The sequence below is a fragment of the Carlito syrichta genome, unplaced genomic scaffold, assembly GCF_000164805.1.
Source record: "Carlito syrichta isolate Samal-C Ts95f unplaced genomic scaffold, Tarsius_syrichta-2.0.1 Scaffold302535, whole genome shotgun sequence".
NCBI classification, from domain to species: domain Eukaryota; kingdom Metazoa; phylum Chordata; class Mammalia; order Primates; family Tarsiidae; genus Carlito; species Carlito syrichta.
In genome coordinates this window covers 306932-327936 of record NW_007246631.1, presented here as the reverse complement: position 1 = coordinate 327936, position 21005 = coordinate 306932, and the positions used below count along the sequence as shown (strand labels likewise).

Sequence of the window (21005 nt, the reverse complement as noted above, 5' to 3'; positions counted from 1 at the left end):
ACGACCCCCCCCCCCCATGTCTGTTAACCACTTCCCACCTGGGAAGTCTGACTTTCAAATGCCCTGCGCCCCAGAAATGTCCCTTCTGGGCTGATGTCCGATAAAAATGCGGGGCCTCCCCAGATCCCCTTTGAAGCCCTTCTCAAGTTTTCCCTGGAACCTCCCTCCGGCATTCCTGCCCCGGCGCCCGGTGCCAGACGTCTGGGGCCTGGGGCAGGCTCGCGAGCAATGTTAACTCTTCGCTGCCCAGAACCTCCCAGCACTAAAACTCGGTGGCACTCCAAACCTCGGCTCGGGCGCAATTCGTTTAAAGAAGTGGAGAGCTTCCGTCATGGGCTGCGGGGCCTTCGCTCCAGAACTCACCCTCTCACCACCCAGAGCCAGCCCTGGTTTACCTCCTCCCCAGCAGGAGACGGACATGCAGACTTTTCCACTAAGAGCCCGGGGTCGCTCTGACCCCGCCAGCCCCCAGCCTCGCTGGATCTGCCACGAGATGGCAGGGCATCCGCGCCCGGAGTCTCGCCCGCCTTCCCAGGGATCTGAGCCGGACCTGCTCACGGCTTTGACTTCCAAATTTGACCCACGCTGCCCATGTCGTCACCGGATCGGAATGGCAGGAACCGAACGCAGGCATGTTTGAACGGAAGGCATCGTTCTTCGGTCCTGTCTTCGTTTCCTAATTTAGCTTCCCACACTCTCGCTGAAGTTTCATACCTCTTAAATAATTCTGCTATTTGCCATTCCGAGCTGGCAGTTGGATTAACTGAAAATCAAGAGAAGCAACACCGAGACTGTCATCAGATCCTGTCCTGAGTGTCAGTGTGGGTCTGGGGACACATACTCTGCAGAGTTTCCAGGTCAGGCGGAACCACTGGTCTAGTCACGCGTGGAAATGCTAGACTACCAGGACTCCAGTGGCTTTTACTTTATTGTGCATTCCTCTTTGATTATTTTCTCCCCATGATTTAGTTAGTTGCACATAAGAATTCTGGCTGCTTTATTTTCAAGGTAGGAAAATCTGGGGTGGAGAGATACCTAGTATATATGACTACTGAAATGCACTTAATAAGGGCTTTCTTAAAATCAAGTTGTGAGGAAATGTGCCTTTCTGAACTGAGGATAGGTGGAGCTTCCCAGTGGGAACCCTGCCTGAGCATACCCATGTGACTTCAGGAGCTGAACCCCAGGAGCCTGGAGGACAAAATGGCATGTGCTCAGGCCCTCTCCAGAGCACGGCACTTGTATGTGACCATGGGTGCTGCGATGCAGAGGGATTGTCCTGGAATAGGACCGGTGGCAGGGCCCTGAGGGGCACCTGGTCTTGCTCTCAGTCTACAGACGCAGGTTTCGAGTGGGCAGTGAGACTGTGTGCACACAATGGGGAGTCAGGGTGGGACAGAGGCAGCGCCCAGGAGGTTCACAGAGCTGCCACTCATGCTCGCTTGGCAGCATGGAAAGAAGGCCCCATGGCGAGATAAAGCAGGGAACCAGGGTTTCCTGAAGTCAAGTTGAAGGAGCAAGTCGGCGTATTGTGTACCCCTCACCATGAGCCTTCATCTTGGCTCTCTCTCAGTTGTCGTTTTTGGCTGCCGCTTTTCCATGGTGGAAGTATTTGCTAGGCACGTCCCTGACTTTTTCCGCAGCACTGCTTCTGAACTGAAGTGTGTTTCCCTGCTGGCTTCGCAACTCAGATCTAGAGCAGGAAATGAAAGGAAATCTTACAAAAATTGTTGGTGCTTGGAGAGAAGTCTCCTCTCCTCCTGAGGGAGGCTTGCTGAACTGGAAGCTTATGGAAACCCCGAGGGGAGTTACGCTCCTTGATGAAGACTTATCCAGCTCTACAGATTGCTGCCCCCATGGACTTGTCCAGTTCTACTAGGGGCTTCTGTTTCATTTGGTAGCACATGACGCTCAGCACAGAACCCATGTTTGCCTCCGGTCCCCCAAACGCCATCTGAGCTGGAAAATATTGATGTGATGCATCAGTCATGAATGATGCAGAATTCTTACCATGGGACTTTAACCCATGAAAACGCCAGTCAACTCTCTTCTAAAGGGATGACAGGTGTCCTGTGGGGCATTCTCTTGAGAAGGATGTGAACGGAAGCACAGGGAAGCATGGCCACAGGTCCACAGGTGCGATACTGTCTGTGACATGGGACCCTTGGAGTCACTCCCTGGTCATCATGGTTTGAACCTAGGAAAAGCCGCCAAAGGCTATGAGGGGACTTGGAAAGTTGAAAGCTGGGCAGATAGGAACAGAAACAAGTATAAGTCGGAAAAGATACAACATGAGAGAGAGGAGAGCTGCACTTGATGGCCTTGGGAGACTGGCCTGGCCGCTCTGTCTGGGGACCAGAAATTCTGGGCGCGGATGGGAAAAGGAGTGGTTGGTTTTTTTTGTTTGTTTTTGTTTTTTATTTTTGAGTTGGAGTCTCACTCTGTTGCCCAGACAGAAGGGCAGTGGCACACTCTCATTCACTGCAGCCTCCATCTGCTGGGCTCAGGTGATCCTTCCACCTCAGCCTTCCAAGTAGCTGGAACTACAGGCACGCCACCATGCCCAGCTAATTTTTTTTTTAATTGCAGAGATGAGGTCTCACCAAGTTGCCCAGGCTGGTCTCGAACCCACGGGCTCAGGCAATCATCTCACCTCAGCTTCCCAAAGTGCTGGAATTATAGACGTGAGCCACTGGGCCCAGCCAAAGAGTGGTTGTTAGGAGGGTTGTATGAGGATCCTCCAGGGCCAAGGTGTGTGTGCCTCCCCTATGCCTTGCTCTGCAGGGGCAGACCCAGAAAGCACCCTGGAACCCTGGGACCCTTCTGTTTTCTAACCGCTCATAGCCAGTACACTGTCCTTCCTCCTTTATTCACACAGCAAACACTGACCAGGTGCTCTTGGTGTCCGAGGCACTGATCACGATCTGGGTAGAGAGGGTGGAAATGAAACAGAGAAGGCCCTGCCATGGCAGAGCCAGTGGTGTGATGAAGAGGGCTGCTGAAGGAACAAAGCCCCCATCATGATGAGGAGGACCAGGAAGGAACCCCGTGGCAGAGAGAGGGCTGCACAAGGGTCCTAATGGTGCTGCTCAGAAGGGTAGGTGGGAGGCATCTCTGCGGGAAACGTCCATGCCAAGGACAGCCAAGCTCTGAAAGCTCACGTTCCAGAGAGGGGCCACAGAGGGACTCTGCGCCAGCTCTGGAGGAGCCAGGCTTGCAGACATCCTTTCTGTGTATTCAGTCTTCAAAATATCCTTAGGAGGGAGGGTTTTCTGTTTGTCTGTTTAATCTCCATTTTACAAATAACAGACTCCAAGGCATAGGGACAGTCGTACAATAAGCCAGTGGTGACACTGGTGTGCAAGCAGAGCCAATCTTACACCAGAGCCGGGGTCCTAAAACCACAGAGCTGGGGTCCTGTGGTCAGCGAAGGACGTCCTGGTGCTCTGGGCCTGGGGAGGAGCTTGGTCTGCCAGAGCACAAAGTCTGAAAAAGATCTCAGACACCATTCTTAGGCTTTGCAGCAGGTACTGTCTACGAAACCAGTCCCGGGACCCTCAAGCACTACTCCCCACTAGTATGGAGACAGTCAGGAGGAAGGTACAGGGGAGGTGGAGTCTCTGGAGACGGAAACCACTGCTGTCTTTTGATGACTTCTTGTCTCCTCAAGCAGTTTCAGGTTCATTGTGAAAGAGATACTGTGTCAATCAGCCTTGCTGTCTTTTGATGACTTCTTGTCTCCTCCAGCAGTTTCAGGTCCATTGTGAAAGAGATACTGTGTCAGTCAGCCTTGCCCCTCCTCCAGGGGTCAGGACACAACGGTAATTTCATTTAGACATTTGACATCTACGATTCAACAAGTGTTTAGTCCACCAAGAAAAAAACCACAAGGTTCGCCCTAGAAGACTTCCTCAAGTAGATCTTTTAATAACCCTGCAGCAAGACTCCTTCATAAGAGAGAAAGTTAGTGGAAAGCCACGCTCCCACAGCCACTGGGACTCAGAACGTTTTTCAAAACACTGAATCTCGAAGAAAAAGTAAATGATGTGGAGTCGATATTTTTCCATTTTCTATCTTGTGCATTTTGGGGGAGGGGCTTCAGGGTCTCACCTGTTGCCTACGATCACAGCTCACCAAAGCCTCGACCTCCTGGACTCAAACAGTCCTCCCACCTTGGCCTCTCAAGTATTGGGATTACAGGCATGAGCCACCATGCCTAGCCTATCATATGTATTGTTACTAAAAACATTAAATCTGCAAGTACTCCTGGAAAACCCAGATGTACTTGGCAACGTGCTTGACTTTCCAGGGGACAAGCTTTAGATGAATAGATGCAAGAACAGATAACTAAGGATGCAAATTGCCCCATGTCTGAGGGAGCTGCACACCAGAGTGCAGGGGACTTGAGGGGAAGGCAGCACCACGGTGGTCCAGAGCCCTGGATCAGCAGGTCCCCCAGTGCAGGCTGGACCCGTTTTACAGATAAAAATGTGAAGAAGAGTTGGGAGGTCAGTTGGATGGGGACAGAGAAGGAAAGCAAACTCAAACAAGAGCACTGTGGGCATTCGTCAGGCTGTGGGACAGAGCAGCTGGCCTGGAGAACGTGTGAGCAGAGAGGAGACAGGACTCTGAGAAGAACTTGTCGCAAAATCCCTCGAGGAATTGCCTGGGTTGCTGCTCTTGGAGAAGCCTCCATAAGCTCTAGGGTGGGGAGACATTAGAGCTGGGCACCTGGGTCCATTTCTCGAGATGTGTGGGATGGACCAGGCTGGACCCAGGCTTAGACCCAGGGACCCCTAGAGGGTAAGCACAGGCCTTGAATGTGGTAACAAAGGAAGAGGCGGGTCTCAGGAAACAGCAAGAGGCTGCTCACCAGGTTGACAGTGAGGAGAGGGAGCGGGCCTGTGGGGTTACACCCTGCAGCCCCCGTCCTACCTCATTCATGAACATGCTACAAGTCTGTGGCTAGAGAGTCTCAGACAGGAGAAGACAGGAGCGGCCCCGGCATTTCCAGAGAGTCGCACTGAGGGAGGCTGGGCCAGATGCACAGCGGCAGGACACCCACAGGAGCCCCAGATGTGACCTCACGCCCCTTCCTCCTGAGTCTCAGCCCAGGGCTGCAGCAACACAAATTAGTCTTCATTCGACTTGGGAATCTGGCAGAATCCTGCTGCATCCCTCTCTAGAGGCTCAGCCTGCATCTTCCAGGACCTAGGGCGCGCCCGAGAGCTGCTGCCTGTATAGCCCTCACCTGGACTCACACCTGGGCCTCCATTCACCAAGCTGTCAGAAAATGGGTTCAGTTCCCATTTTTTCTTTCAAAAATGGGAACTGAAAACCTCTTATTTCAGCATTATCTGTCATGGAAATATATAGCAGTGAACAAAGAAACCTTGCCCTCAGGAATGCACGTTCTTCCTGTTAGATTTCATCAACATGGTAAATTCAAGATTTTACCTTATTTTCATTCTATAAGTGAGCAAACACAAATCTGCAAAGATCCTTGCAGGTCTGCTCCACGCTGTGTGTACACTAGAAGGCTGGGATGCAGTGCGGGGCCGAGTGGGTCTTGAGCAGAACTTGCCGAACGCAGTCACCTGAGTGTGGAGCCTGCCTGAGTGCAGAGGCCAGAGGCCAGGAGCCCCTGGAAAGAGTCCCGGCTGATAGCTTCAGTGCATGCTCAGTTTCAGGAAGAGGAAAAGCGTTTATAAAACTGAAGCATACTATTTCAGGAGGGTCTTAACAGGTCTTTTGATCACTCCTGATTTGACAAATGAAAATCTTGAGCTTATAGTCAGAAGTGTTTTAAAGATGAGCTAGGGAAGCTTAAGCAGCAGCCCTCCCCTTAACCAGATTTGCAGGGCCAGGAAATGCTGTAATCTGATGGGAGGCAAGGCATGAGGGGACCCAAAAGTGTGGGGTGGGAGCAACTTCCATGTTTTTGCCCAGGTCCCATTGGCACTGCCTAAAAGGGAGCCTATCCACTTCCGTCCCTGGGGAAAGGAAGGGAGATTTGTTCATAGGCCACAATAAGTAGAACTTGAGGAACACAGGGATTTCAAGTCTGAGGAATTGTGGTGAAGTCCATACACATGGCTCCATGGAGGATGTGCTCAGGACACAGGACACACTGTCTTCAGCAAATACACAACAAGGAAGAATGAGAGGGAGGAGCACTATCCTGCCCAAAGACACCTCGCAGACACATCCGCCACATGCAACGCGGAGAGCTAAGATGGACCCTGGAGCAGGACATCTGGAAGCTAGAGCAGACTGCAGAATTGGTGGCCTTCACAAATTGACTTGAAAATGTAGGTGAGACTGCCATATTGTGATTATGCTTTTCCATCTGAGATTGGTGGAAGCAAGCAGGGTGCGGATGACTCAGATTTGTTATGAGAGATCATGATTGAATCCCGGTGGTGAGTTCATAATTCTACTCTCCCTACTTTTGATATTTGGAATTAAGTTTTCAATTCAACCTCTGCATAAGCTTGATAGTTTATGTAATATAGAATTGTTGGAGGGAAGTAGAGATGCTGCTGATTCCTGAGCTTGTGGCTCTGTGGGTCCAGGACCCTTAAAGGTAGCCACAGTGACTGAAAATCGTGGTCATGAAAAAAATGGCTGCTCTAGAGGCCAAAATCTGTCACCAAATTGAGTAATTTTGGAGACTTCAATTTGCCACGAGACAAATTTTTAAAGGAACAGATCAAACTAAATGAAGGCTAGGTACCTCTGGAGATAATGATAAAATTCAACAGGTTAAACTGTCTGATAACAGACTTTAATGTAATTGTGGAAGCACTGGGCAAATCTAAGGCAGAACTCAGGGAAATCAGTGAAAAAACTAAAATCCAAAGGTCTCCAAGCAAACCCCTTCCTGAAGTGACTGAGTATAAAAATGATCTTAAAAACAGATCTGTTTATATTAAAGGCTTCCCAACTGATGCAACTTTTGATGACATAAAAGAATGGGTAGAAGATAAAGATCAGTACTAAACACTCAGAGAAGAACATTACATAAAGCATTTTCAGGACCATTTGATAGCATTGCATTTGTTAAGAATTTTGTAGAGCCCTCTGGCCAGAAGTACAAAGACGCGAACCTGAGAATACTTTTCAGGGAAGATTACTTTGCAAAAAATAAAAAATGAAGAAAAAAATTAAGTGAAAGCTAAATTAACAGCTAGGCAAGAACAAGAAGAGAAACAAAAGTTAGAAGAAGATGCTGAAATGAAATATCTACAAGAAAAGATTAGATGCTTGCTGAAATATTTTGGTGACTTGGATGATCAGATGAGAAGATTTGCACATCCTTTTCTCTCAAACTTTTTTTGTTGTTTAACTTGTCTTTTTTGTTATTCAAATAAGTATCTTTTGGAATGTATATGTTAAGTCTAAAATGTTAGGTCTGTGGTATAGGCCAGTGCTGTGGGTAAAATGGATAGACCTTGTCAGAGGAACAAAAGAGGATAATTCTATTTAAAGAAAAAGCCAAGGAAGCACTGAGTAAAGCCAGAGTTGCAAATGATAGTAACCTCCAATTATGGAGCAAAGTGACCTGAGAAGTACTAGAAAGAGAGGTAGCAAAGGAAGCATTGAAAACAATCATAGAGCCGGGCTCGGTGGCTCAACCTGTAATCCCACACCTTTGGGAGGCTGAGGTGAGTGGATTGCCTGAGCCCGCGGGTTCGAGACCTGCCTGGGCAGGCGAGACCTCATCTCTACCATAAATCAAAAAATGAGCTGGGCATGGTAGCATGCGCCTATAGTTCCAGCTACTCAGAAGGTTGGGGTGGAAAGATCGCCGGAGCCCAGAGGCTGCGGTGGCCAGGAGCGGCCACTGCACTCCAGTCTGGGCGACAGTGAGACTCCAACTCAAAAAAAAAAAAAAAAGAAAACAATCATAGAAAACCAGCAGGAATCCCTAAACAAATGGAAGTCAAAAGCCCACAGATTTAAAGGAAAAGGAAAGGGTAATAAAGCTGTCCAGCCAGAGTCTGTTCAATGAAGAACACAGTTTCAGGGCAAGAAAACTAAATTTGATAGTGATAATGAATGTGATGAAAATACTGCAACTGGACCAGTGAAAAGAGCAAGAGAAGAAGCAGACAAAGAAGAACCTGCATCAAAACAACAGAAAACAGAAAACGGTGTTGGAACCAGTAGTTTAGTAAACATATATTTTAAATTAGGTTTTAAGCTGCTTTTGTTGTTGGGGCCTTTAAAACAAGATTCAAATTAGGCCCTCTTCAAAGTCTACCTGTAGGAAAGAAAAACTTTTTTTGTTGTTTAATTTGTCTTTTTTGTTATCCAAATAAGTATCTTTTGGAATGTATATGTTAGGTCTAAAAATGTTAGGTCTGTGGGATAGGCCAGTGCTGTGGGTAAGATGCAAAGAATTGCACAAAAATTAGATTGGAAAATATAGTTTATTTAAAAAGTAGATGCGGGGGGAGATTTGCTTTCCCAGATTGGGGAGAGGGCCAGAACTTAGAGAAAAGCATGACCTGGGCATAGCTCAATGAAAGCACAGCTAGGCCAGAGGCTAACAAAAGCATGGCGGCAGCTGCTTGAGATGAAATGCTTTTAAGGCTTTCCTTTGGTGTGGGTAGGTCATTAAGATGATTGGTTGCTGGTCTATTTTATATCATTACATAGTGGGCAAGTAAGCACGGGAACTGATGTCATGATGGTAAATGGCAGGCATATGGGGGGGGGGTTAGTCACACAACTGTTGCCATGATGATAGAATCTATCTATGTCATGCAGGCCATGAAGTGCTACTTTATGGCTGGAAGACAAATACTTGGAATAGAAAAGTAATCAGAACCTGGGGGGTTACAAGAAAATTATCAACAGCTACCTCTGGGAAACCAGATTGTCCCTGGCTAATGATTAGAGGGCAAGCTAGGTAATTTTGTTGAAAAAGCATGTCAAAGCTAAGCAGTGTTAAAATGGCTGCACTTTAGCAAAAATTATTCCATTTTTGATATTTCACCCTTTTAATATAGTTATGTTTGTGTTTCAAATGATTCAAATATCAGAAGGAAGATTCTTCCACTAAATTGCCTTTGTAATATGAAAATGCAGTAGTATAAACTAATAAAATAGATACATATAAAAAGAAAAAGAAGTAAAAACCCAGCAGGTCGACACTGGGGTGGCTGTAAGCGTGCCACTGCACTCCAGCCTAGGCAATGGAGTGAGACTACAAATTAAAAAAAAAGTTCCAAACATCTCTAAAAGTTGTACAATGAAGAGCTAGTCTCCCTCTCCCAAGTCCCAATATCTCCCTGCAGAGGCAACCCCAGCCATGCTCCCATGATGAGGGCACATAATGTACATGAGTACACAGACACACATGTGCACACAGGCACATGTTCACCCTGCTTGTACATAATGGCCATGCTGTATTCATGGGTCTTTTTGCTTTTTTCCCATTACAGAGAGTCTTTTGTTGGCAACTGACCTAATGCTGCTATCACTTGCTTTGCTCCCAACCATTTTCTCTGCAGGGCTGGGGTTCTTTCTGCTGAGACCTGTGACTAATGGCTCCCTGTGTCTTGTTTCCAGCTTGTCAGGATGCCCGAGAGCCACATCGGCAATGAAGAAGGCGAAGCTGTCCGGAGAGCAGATGTTGACCATCAAGCAGCGGGCCAGTGATGGTGAGCACCCTGCCCCTGGGCAGGAGTGGCCAGAGGGCATGCTGGCCTGGATTCTTTAACTTGATGGTTACAGCTTACTCTTCTTAGAAAGCAGAGGCAGGAATAATTGGCTCTGTCTGTAAAGCTAATCTCCTGTGGAGGTGGGGGAAGCAGTCTTTCCTGAAGCTGCCTCTCTTACTTCACCACTCCCTTACTCACACACCCTCATCCTGAGGGTCTCCCTCCAGCACTGGGTGGTTGCTCCCAGAACCCCGAGGCACCTGCTCTCCTGCCTCTGCTCCTCAGGCCCTGGGCTTTTCCATCCAGGAGCAGCTTCAGAGGCCCACAGGCCATAGACAGTAAGAATGCCACTTCCTTCCCTCTCCACTCTCACAGCATGTCTGGTGTCTGATTGTCCTCAATCCACCTGGAAAATTCACTTCCTTCTGAGTGTCTCTGTTACTGCCAACCCAGGCAGGTGTGTACAAAGTTCTACAGAAGATCAGAGGCTTCAGGAGGGGAGGAGAGAGGAGAGTCACAGCCCTCAGTGCATCCTTAGATACATTCACCGTCCATTCTTGTGATTCGTGGATTCCCTATTTGCAAATTCCCCTACTCGCTAACATTAATGTGTAATCTCAACATTAGTCCTCTCGGCACTTTTACAGCTATCCCAGACATGGCAGAGGGAAGAGATGTGTGAGCTGACTGAGCAACACAGTGGGCAAGGCGCAGCCCTCTTGTTTCAGCTCTCAGACTGCAAATAAGAAATTGTTTCATGTTCAACTTAGTACTCTATTCAGTTTAATTGTTGTGCTTTTGGTTGGTGATCTTGCTGTTTAACCTGGCCCCCAGACACAGAGCTAAAATGTCTGGTGTCCCTAGGTGTAGATGGTTGTGACATGCCTCGCAGAGAAAACACAGGCTAGATGAGCTGTCTTCAAGCTGGAGTCATAGCTGCTGGCCATGAGTTCAGTGTGAAGGAATCTGCAATATCTGTTAAGTTGCCTTTCAATGAGAACACACATAAAATAAGGTTATTGATTGATTGGTTGGCAAAAATGCTATGACCAGAGGCTTTCAGGAGCCTGACCCTGTTTCCCCAGGAGCAGTGGTTTCACTCTCACCTACACAGAGTGGGAGGTGACTTTATAGAACATGATCCCGGAGAAGAACGAGGTCGACTGTAGCTTGCAGCCATTCCACAGTCAGTCACCTGCCAGCAGTATCTCAGCATCCCCTTAGCTCTCAGAGAAGCAGGAGCTCTGGGCACCTCCCTTGCAAGACACATTCCTGATTTTGTGTCATAAAGGGAGCCCACAGAACTCTCTCCAAGCACCACAGAACATGGGATGCCCTGGGTTGAAGCCGTTTTCACCTATGATCCACAGACCCATCCTATAAAGCTGGCCCTGGGCGGAACCTGCAACCCCCTACCGATCTTTGCTCTCCTCCCCAAATCAATTGATGGTGGACCAGAATCTGAAGTGCTCTTGAGGGTGCAGGTATGGGACACCCAGGCCATAGCCACCAGGTTCTCCTCTTCACCTGACTGTGTATCTGTGGTCTGCAGACCAGCATTTATCTGCCTGCAGAGTGTTTTCCTCTGCCAGTGGCAAGCACAGAAAAGTCCTTAACTTGTGGTCCAGCATTTATTAGAAAAGGTGTTGGATTCATGACATCTATCCTTGGAGGCTCGAGCTCCTGGGAGCCAGCATTCTGCCTTGCCAGTTCACTTCTGTCTACATATGATTTGATGCTTGGTTAGTGGAGATGCATTAAACAGCCTCTGCCCTCCAGAAGTCCTCTGACCCACCTTCATGATCTCTCTCAAATGGAACCCAGCATTGAGACATTAGCATGGCCAAGGTTCACTCCTCACTCAGTCAGTAAGGAACCATGTTCATTGCCAGAAAGAAAACATTTGCAGCGCTCCATCCATGCAGCAGACGCTTTCCAAAATACTTAGCATGACACTTCACCTCCTAAAATCCCTGGAATTAGAGCAAAGATTCTTAGACAGATTGATCTGAGTCTGTGTTCTGTTGTTACTCATTAATGAAGGAAGTAGAAGTTATTTGGAAGGCCAAGTCAAAGGAAAGAGGACAATCGAGAGACCAGATCTTAAGATCCCAAGGGAGGGGCTGCCCACACTCAGGACTGATCTACCCAGGCAGCAGCAGGCAGGTCTCCACGCTGGACAGCTCTTGGTGCATCACGTCACCATCTCTCGCTCAGATGGCCTGAGTCAGCATTTAGGGCACTGGACATTCAGAACCCTCTTCCAATTTCTGCCACACATAACATGATTGTTAATTCCGAATAAACAAGTGCTAACTTGGAGGGATAAAGAGACGCAATTGGTCTGTGATTATTAACAAGAGGAACCAGCAACCATGACTTGGCCAAGACGGTTCCTGCCATTAAATGTTAACTCTTTCTGTCTAGGCTTCATTCTGATGGGAACCGGTGGTGCACAGACACTGCACAGACACCGGCTGCCTGCTGGGCTCAGCTCCTACTGCTGGGCATCTTCCACCAGTTATCTGCATTGAAACCAAGTTGTTGGACACACAGTTCGTGTGATCCTAAATATTAGGACAGAAACATTTATCTCTACAGCAGCTCCTAATAAGTGCATGTCACAGATGAAGAAAGAGAAGCCTCAGGTCCCCAAGGGTGTGAGCCACAGAAGTGGGTCTTCCCAGGTCTTCCTAAGCCCAAGTCCATGCTGAAGCGGGGCTGTTGATTCGTGATACCATTTGTACCAAGACCAGAGATATTTCCTACCAAACCTTAAAGCACAGTCGGTGTGATCAGGCATCACCTTCAGTCTGTGTGACTAAGCCAGGACAAGCCTGGGGGGGCCTTCCTGCCGTTCTTCAGGGAGTAGAAGCTCTGCAGCCTGTTCCCTGCTGCCACTGCACCGTCCTTCACATCGGAAGATTCGACTTCCATGTTGCATCAGCTATAGATGTGGAAAAGGCAATCCATCTCTCTTGTTTTCTCTTGTCTCGAATATCCTGAGTGTATAACCTTACCTGAGGCCACTGTCAGACCTTCAGTGTAACAAATGTGTCCAGAAGCTTCTCTCAGTGCCCCAGACACTGCTCAGGAGCACAGAGAAGCCACTGGACTGGCTTGACCAAGACATTCCCTGCCATTAAATGTTAGCTCTTTCTGTCTTGCATTTACCTGAAAGGGAAGTGACTATTCTAAATGTCCTTGAAGTTCTCTTCCAGCTCTAAAATATTTTTTTCTTTTTTTTTAAGTTTAGAGAAGAATCTTTTCCTCCCACAAGATTATATTATTTTCTTAATCCCACAGAATAATCTCATAACTAATTATTGCTTAGCTCTGTCTGAGCAGCCAGGCATAACTCCATGTTATCAAGTCTTCCCTGCAGAATGATTTTGCAAATGTTTGTTATATGTCTCCTAGCATCTTCAGATAAATTTGTGCCATCAGTGGCTTTTTGGGGGAGTTGGGGCAGCCTTTTTAAAAGAGAGAAATATGATAATGTCTGTTTTTCCCTTTCACTGTCACAGAAGAAAGGAAGCTAGAGAAAGGAACGCTAACTTTCATCAAGTCCTATGTCAGGAACTTCACATATTCAGTTTGTCTAGTATTCCCAGCAACCTTGATGCATGAGAGCTAATGTTTTTATTTCTGCCATAAGGAGAAGCAGACTCCAAAAGGTTAAGTGTTTGGATGAGGACCAGTTAGTGAGAGAGGGACCAGGGTTGTCTCGGTTCAGCACAGAATGCTAACCTTTCAGGACCTCCCCGAAGCTTGAAATAAATCAAAATCTTCCTGGACCATGCTGCGCTCATTTGAGTAGGACTTTCTGTCTGCCCAGCTTGGTTTCCAGTAGGCATGTTTTCTGACTCTGAGATGCTGCTTTAGAGCTGGGGCCCCTCCTTGTTCAGCCAATTCTTTATCAAGGCAGGACCCTTGCTGAGAGCAAGCCGGCCACTTGGCGAAGCATTGTCTTAAAAGTCTAGTTCCATCGTGACCATCAGTGAGGGGAGACTCAGCAGAGAAGTGTGGCAAGGTGTGTGGGGGCTGCACTGAGGCACAGATGGCAGTGAGCCAAGGAGCTGCTTCCTGGGCCAGTCACTGCCCTAAGGCTCCCTGGTGAGGTCTGGGGGGGAACAGGGGTCTTTCCACCCAGGCCTGGAGAGCTATTATTCTGAAGCAGGCTTCATATCGAGGTGCACATGCCTGGGAGTTCACAGCATGTCTCAGGGGTGCATGGGCATGGACACCTCTAAGGAGATAAGTTTGCAGATACTCCACCTCCACAGGACCTTATTCCAGAATCCCACAGACCGGGAAGGCATCCATGACCCGCCAGTTTTCCCCTACCTCCACTTTCTCACCACCCTTCTCCACCTCACAAAAGAACAGTGTGCCATTCCAGGACCCAGCAGGCAGCCCCGGGATGGAGATGCTTCCAGATGCCTGACAAGGGTCAGTCAGTGACAGCTTGGCCCCAAGGCTGCCTCCCCACAGGGCAGAGCAGAATTTCAGTAGAAATACTGAAGGCAAAACTCACATCTTCATTCATCCACTCACATCAACCCCAGAACGGAAATTAGAGATGAAACGTTGTCAGGGGACCCAAGTCAGAACTTTTATTTGGATTAAAAATGACATTGAGTCTGTCAGAAAAGCTGATCTGATCTGGCAGACTGATTGAATAATGAAGGCTGATTTGCCAGTTAGTTTATGGGGCAAACATTTTTGATAAATTCTTAAAACCAAACACGCCAGTCCAAGGTTTTGATGGAAATGTGTTTGGGGTGCTCTGCAAGATGATTCCTGGGAATTTGCTCTAGAAATCCACCTGTGACAGCCCTAATGGATCCTGATGCTACCATGTCCACTCTGCAGTGGACCTCAGTACCCACGGAGGTGTTCTAAGAGTGTCTGGAAGCTTGCAATGCACTGGAAGTTAAGTGATACAGTGATTGAGTGATACAGTTAAGTGATATCCATGTTGAGTGATACAGTGATTCATAATTTGCTTGTTTTAAAAATAGGGTTTTTCTGCATTGGGTGTTCTTTTCTTAAGATATAACTTTTTTTTCCCATTTCACTCAAAGCAGCACCTGAGGCTTAATTCCACTGTCCCTCTTTTACTCACCTTTTCATCTCCTCTCTGTTCAGCCAACTTCTGCAGAGTTTCTAGGGGTAGACTCAGGTCTTGGTCTCTGGCCGATTGTGCCTCTTCAGTCTGCAAAGCTTAAAGACGGCATCTGTCCACTTGAGCCCCTCGGAGGCCTGGGCTTAACGTGTTTTCTGTTGGTTTTGAGGAAGGATCTCTTGTTGTGCTGTATGATAATAGCAATCTTAGATCTCAAATTTTCTAGGGTGATGGCATTTGCAAAACTCCCATTTCCTTCTGTGTACACTCAATCTTGTGAGATCAAATGACCCAAAATAGAAAGGAATCTCCACCTTCTTGATCTCGGTAGTGCAATGTTGCCAGCGACCAGACACGACTAGCCAAGGGTGTTGGTGTTGAGAATATCCATTGTAGATACAGGCATTGGGCTCTGTGCCTGTATCTGATACACCAGAACACATCTGTGTAGCTCGTGAGGGCTCAGCACAATGGCAGTCACCTGCCAGGATCACTCAGAGAGGCAGGCGCACACCTTGCTTGAGGTTGGCTTCCCAGCAGAGTTTACGAATTGGCAGTTCTGCCAGCTGATATGTATTTTTTAATCATTCAAAATCAAAATTGTTCGGAAGAGTTTTTATTAGCCAAACGTCAACTATTCAAAGAGCTCTCCTATGGCCACTTCCTGCGGCCTGTTCCTGTCCCAAGTCCTTCTCTTCCATATTCAACATCTTCACATTAGTCAGTGAGGGAAGGTGGCACTCAGTACTCACTGAATTACTACACATCTGTTGTCTGTTTTCCTACTTAGACTCTAAGCTGGGTGAGGGCAAGGACTGTACTGGTTTTGTTTTGGAATGTACTCACAGAGCTGGCTCCAAGCCTGGGACATTTGCAGAATGACTGATGGAGACAGTGAGTGAGTGAGAGTGAGAGCGAGAGCACAAACACAGGAGGTGAGCAGGCTGAGCTCGGCAATTCTGCATCCAGGACAACGTGGCTTCTCCCCACTGGCACAGGACAGGCCCCATGGCTCTGGTGAACCATCCCTGGGAGCTTGAGACTCACAGTGCTCAGGCTTCATCTCTGTCTCCATAGATTATTTTAGGGGGAAGGACTCAGGGAGAAAGGAACAGTGATAGAGAATAGAAAGACACAAGTTGTGGTTCTTTTTTTTTCAATCCATGGTGTATTTTCCAGACAGACTCAATTACAGATATGAAAAGAACAAAAAAATTTCCAAAATTTTAGCTCATTTTTTCATATAATAGTTTTAACTTACTAAATATAGCCTAATATAACATACTGTAATATTCGTCATTACAGGTATAGAAAACGATGAAGAAATCAAACAGTTAGATGAAGAAATCAAGGAGCTAAATGAATCCAATTCCCAGATGGAAGCTGATATGATTAAACTCAGGACTCAGGTAACAGTTTTTGAAACCCTCAATTTTAGCTCTAACATGTACTGTTACACCAGAGAAACATGGCTTAACACCAGCTTTTAGGAGAGGTGGTCATCTACTCTCTCTTTCCTCTGTTTTCTTTATTTTCTTTACCTTATAATATTGGCGTTCTGCTGACATAACTTCCATGGCAATATTTACTGTGACAGAGTAGCCACACTCATCCAGTTTTCAGTCTGTATGTATTTATATTTTTAAGGTTTGGGGTCAAGCCATTTGTGAATGGTCGTTCCAAGAGGATCACCTGTTCCTACAAAAGACAAGGGGTTTTCCTTCCAAGATAATTTAGGCCCTGATATTATTGAGTGATTTTATTAAATATGCAGTGAACGCTGGTGTTCCCAGAATTTCACATAAGGAATGCCTGTCACTGAGGACTCCTCGGTGTCCGAGATTTGTGGAAAGCTGTCCCTGCAGATTCCCAGGACCCCAGGGACCTTGGGGTCGGGAGAAGCAGGGACTGGACCTGCACTGAGCCCCTCCTACCCTCCTAACAGAGTAGCTTTCATCACGTGGCTTCCTCTGTGTTCAAGAGTGTCGGCAAGATTGGCACCATCAGCTTCCTTTTAGACATGCAGCATCTAAGACTTAGAGGCAAATAACCAGCTAAACCCAGGCCACAGAGGCTAAGCAGTGCCTTGTCTGACCCCAAGCCTTGCACCTAGCCTCCCATGCCTTGCTGCATCAGGGTTCCAGTCACCCAAAGTGGGCTCAAGGATGGAAATTCCCCTGCTGGCCAAGTGGCCCCCCTCACATTGCTGACACAGGTAAGCTGAGGCATTTCTGTTCTCTTAGGAATGAGGCCTCTACCTCATCCATCCCGTGGACTGGGACTAGCCCCTGCCCCACAGGCCATGGTGCTATTGAGGGTTCTCAGGTGCTGCTTATCTGCCTCTGTGAAGGTAACTTATTTTGCTGGGAGTGAGGACCAGACCGCGGTGGTGATGGCAATACTCTCAGCTAACTGAACGATAATGCAGTCTCTCTAACAACCTCAGGAGTGGGCACTCTTATTCTCACTTTATAGATGAAGCAACTGAGGCTGAGAAAGGTCATGTGACTTTCTCCTGGTCTTAGAAGGCCAGCTAAGTAGTAGTCAACAGCTTTACTATGCTCAGCTGGTGACTTCCACTCCATGGACACAGCTTCCTCAGGAACAGACATCCTCAGGAAGGTATGGACCCACCAAGTTATTGAAAGGACTTCCAGGGGTCCTCTGTAGGTACAAAGGATAAGACCAGGGGTGAAAACTCTCTACCAGCCATGGTAGCCAAGGGACAAATGCTGTTAAGCCTTTTTGGTGCCAATCTACTTCCCAATAGGGCATGAGTAGATTGATCTCAGTGACCTATTACCCTCATTAATTGTGTCAGGTCTTCGCCAGTCTGCACATCTGCCTGGCCAGGGCCTACCTGAAAGGTAGAGTTTTCCTGAGGACTTATCCAAGTGCTGGGTTTGGAGAACTATTAAATCTGTGACTTTTCTCAGCTTAGTACCCGTCAAGGACATGGGGTGGTGCCTAGGTCTGTGCAGAGGCCTCCAGGGCTGAAGGAGCGCCCACAAGCACACGTTCTGGGACGAGGAAGGAGGTGACCAAGTCAACAGTGATTTGACTGGGACAAATAGAAAATCCGCCCTTGAACTTTATTCTATTCATGAGGGTAAAATGCCTGAAAACCTTAGTTTGTTTTTTTCCTTTGAATAGCATGTTTCTGAGCAATCTCTGATGAGTCAGAATTCCCTTGTCTGTTAAGGACATTAAGTCCAAAGCCTGCAGGGGTAACCCAACTCCAACAGGATATATTTCAGGGAGGGGTGTCTTCCTGTAGTCTCTTTCTCTGCGGGAAAGCCCAGCTGTCCAGAGATCATTCTGTCCAAGGCGAAGGACTAGCTGCCCCAGCCTCTTCCTCCTGAAACAGCTCATACCCCCAGTGCTGAGTGGAGCTTCAGTCACTGGGGATCAGTCGATAGCCGAGTCAGGTTGGACATTGTGCTCACTGAGACCAGAGTTCACCTAGAGAAAACCATGTGAGCACTCAGGATGTTTAGACCAGAAACCACAGACCCCACAGTGCTTGCTTGGCTTTACTTGGGAATAATTGTGTGTCTGCTTTGGTTATCACTGACTCATTTTTGCCTTTTAAAACATATCTGAGGTGAATAGTTTATCCTAATGGCATCTGTGTACACCTGAAATTAAAAATGAATTTTAAGGGTTAATATTTATTCCCACTGACTTGACTGATGAAAGAGGTATCTTTCCCAAATGTGCCTAGGGACAGATGTTCTCAGATTCTGGAAGGCAAGCTCCATGTCTCAAAAGTGATTGGAACATGCTGAGTCAGAGTCCTCCAGCTCAGTGGTTTTCAAGGCCTGCCCAGAAGTCAGTCCATAAACGCCAGCCCTGAACACAGAGACAGGCAGTGAGCAATGCGGGAAATAGACCTGGGATAAAACTTACTAGAAAACAGTTTGCAATGATACTTTGAAGTCTCCCTTGCATCCTGTGCCCCACTCAACAACTCAGGAGAGTCTGAAGGTGGACCGGGTTCCGGGTTTTGGACTCCCATTCAGCGTAGCCCTCTGGGTTATGAACTAGCCCTGCCTTTCACGCTGTTGCCACGCCTTCACTCCCATCATTGGCTGGAAGACCTGACCTTCTAACACTTCTCACGCCTTCCCTCCCCCGTGGAGCAGGACCAGGAAAGGGACAGATCCAGACCTCAGTGTGTTCTTGTCCACTCTGACCTGAGGGTTGGGCATCTAACACATTCAAGCCACACCAACACAGGGCTGCAAGCTTGTCTCCAGAGACCAAGCTAGAGACAGGCATGAGCAACAGCAAGGTGGCTGGGAGGTGGACCTCAACTCCCCCAATGTTGTCTCAGAACAGGAGTGGCAGGAAGGACATTAGAGTTGGTTCTCAGGTCCTGTGGCCCCACCCAGATCCAAGAAATGGAACAAGGGAGCTCCACCCAAGCATTTATTCATTTCAGACACTTTCCCAGGGCAAGATTTCCCTGTGGAATTGACTAAGCATCCCTGTCTCAGACCCAGGAGCACTCTCATTAGAAGGCCAAATGGTGTGTTCACTGCCCAGTTGTAAGAGTTCACATTTAGGACACCTTTCATCTTTGTTTTAAGAGTAGATGAGTTTGTCAATTTGGAGTGTGTTTAAACAGTTTTTCGGGTCAAGTTAGTGCAACCCACATAATTTTTATATACCTGGAAAATTCCACATTCTTATGCTCTGCAGCTTGATAAAAAGGGATCTGTCCCTAGGCCTTTGACCTCACCCATACTCAGATCAGAAATCCTGGATGCCTGTCCTGTTACAGTCTCTGCCCCAGGCTTCCCCCAGTGGTGGTCCAGCACCAGCAGAGTGGCCAAGAAGCCTCTGAGGCCCACCCTTTCACCATCCCATTCAACTGCTCAACGTAGTCACAGCTTCAGGGACTGGAGCAGCTCTAGGAACTCAGTCTGGGTGTACCCAAGCCTCCCTTCTGGAGCCCGTGAGATTCCCAAGACACTTCTCACTAGATTCACCTCCATCCACACCAACAAGTAGTTAAGACAACTTATTACCAGGGACTCGAGCAAAAAAGATACAAAGAGGAGAGAAGCTCACGCTCTGCCTCACAGAACACAAAGGCATTGCTTGTTATTGGATTCCAGAAAAAAAGTATCCACCAAGGAACAGAAAGTATGAGACTCGGGTGCTGAGAACAGTCATAACTCCAGGCAGTGTGAGGCCAGTGAGGTTTGTGTGAACCTTGCGAGAGCAGAGGGCAGGGCTCCAGTGTGAAGAGAGGCTCAACGAGAAATGCAGTCCTACAGACACCGGGAAGGGAGAGGGCATTCCAGACACAGAGTGCAGCAGGAACAAAAAGAGAGCGACCTGGGAGCAGGCTGGGCAGCTGTCCACTGTGGCCTTCGCAGTCAGGTTCAGCACTGTGGCTTGTTAGGAAGGTGGGTGTGAGAGTCCCAGGAAAAAGAAGGGAGCTGGGACTCTTAGGCTGTGCTGCTCATGAGAAATCCCAGCACTTCTGGCTCGGTAGCCCGGATGCACCAGTGTGAACAGCTCTATGCAGCTTTGCTTCTCCTGAGTTTGGCAGGTTAGTTAATCCCACAGTATTTCCGCACCACTCATCAGATTCTGAACTGTTCTCCCTGGGGCCTAAAAGACTTTATGTAATTGTGCCTCCTCCTAATGCCCACGCACCTGTCCCTATTTCTCTTCAAGCATATGCATCAGCGGAAGGTAGTTCTTTCCTTTGCAATGACACATTCCTTGAGTTTAGCCCATTCCATCGCCTCACCTTAATGTCTAAGATTCTTATGCATCTTATGCTCCCTTGGGAAATGATCTTTAAGCATGTCACACTGCCCAATAACTTAGTCCAGGCCAGGTATGGGCAAATACTTTCTACAAAAAACCAAAGAGCAAATATTCTAGGTCTCCAGACTACACAGCCTCCCCCATGGCAGCTCTGGTGTGTCACTGGAGCCACGTCACACGTACACGCATGAGACTCCAGCCAGCCCAGCTGCATATGGCACTGCATTCCAAATTTAATGTAGTTCTTACATGTTATAAAATGTGCTCTTCTTATGATCTTTGCTAACTATTACAAGATTTAAGCACCATTCTCTGTTCATACTTAGCTTTCTTTTTTTTTTTTAATCAATATTTTTTACTATGGTTTTGTGGGGTACAGTTAAGGATTAGGTGTACAATTACGTTTCATTCAGGCACCC

General features: G+C 47.6%; 1 protein-coding gene and 1 pseudogene across 7 annotated transcripts in view; both read left to right on the top strand.

Annotated features, from left to right (window-relative positions):
* The window catches only part of MYT1L (myelin transcription factor 1 like), a 273561-nt gene that overhangs the window by 242497 nt on the left and 10059 nt on the right, over positions 1–21005 (top strand). For 4 of the 7 annotated variants that reach the window (XM_021711724.1, XM_021711729.1, XM_021711728.1 and 1 more), the window contains 2 exons: positions 9580–9671; positions 16105–16208. In XM_021711724.1, coding sequence (XP_021567399.1) covers positions 9580–9671; positions 16105–16208 — 196 coding nt within the window. Of the gene's footprint in view, positions 1–9579; positions 9672–16104; positions 16215–21005 lie in introns of all 7 variants that reach the window. The other 3 variants (XM_021711727.1, XM_021711725.1, XM_008056807.2) reach the window with 1 other exon arrangement.
* LOC103259138 lies at positions 6615–9479 on the top strand (annotated as a pseudogene).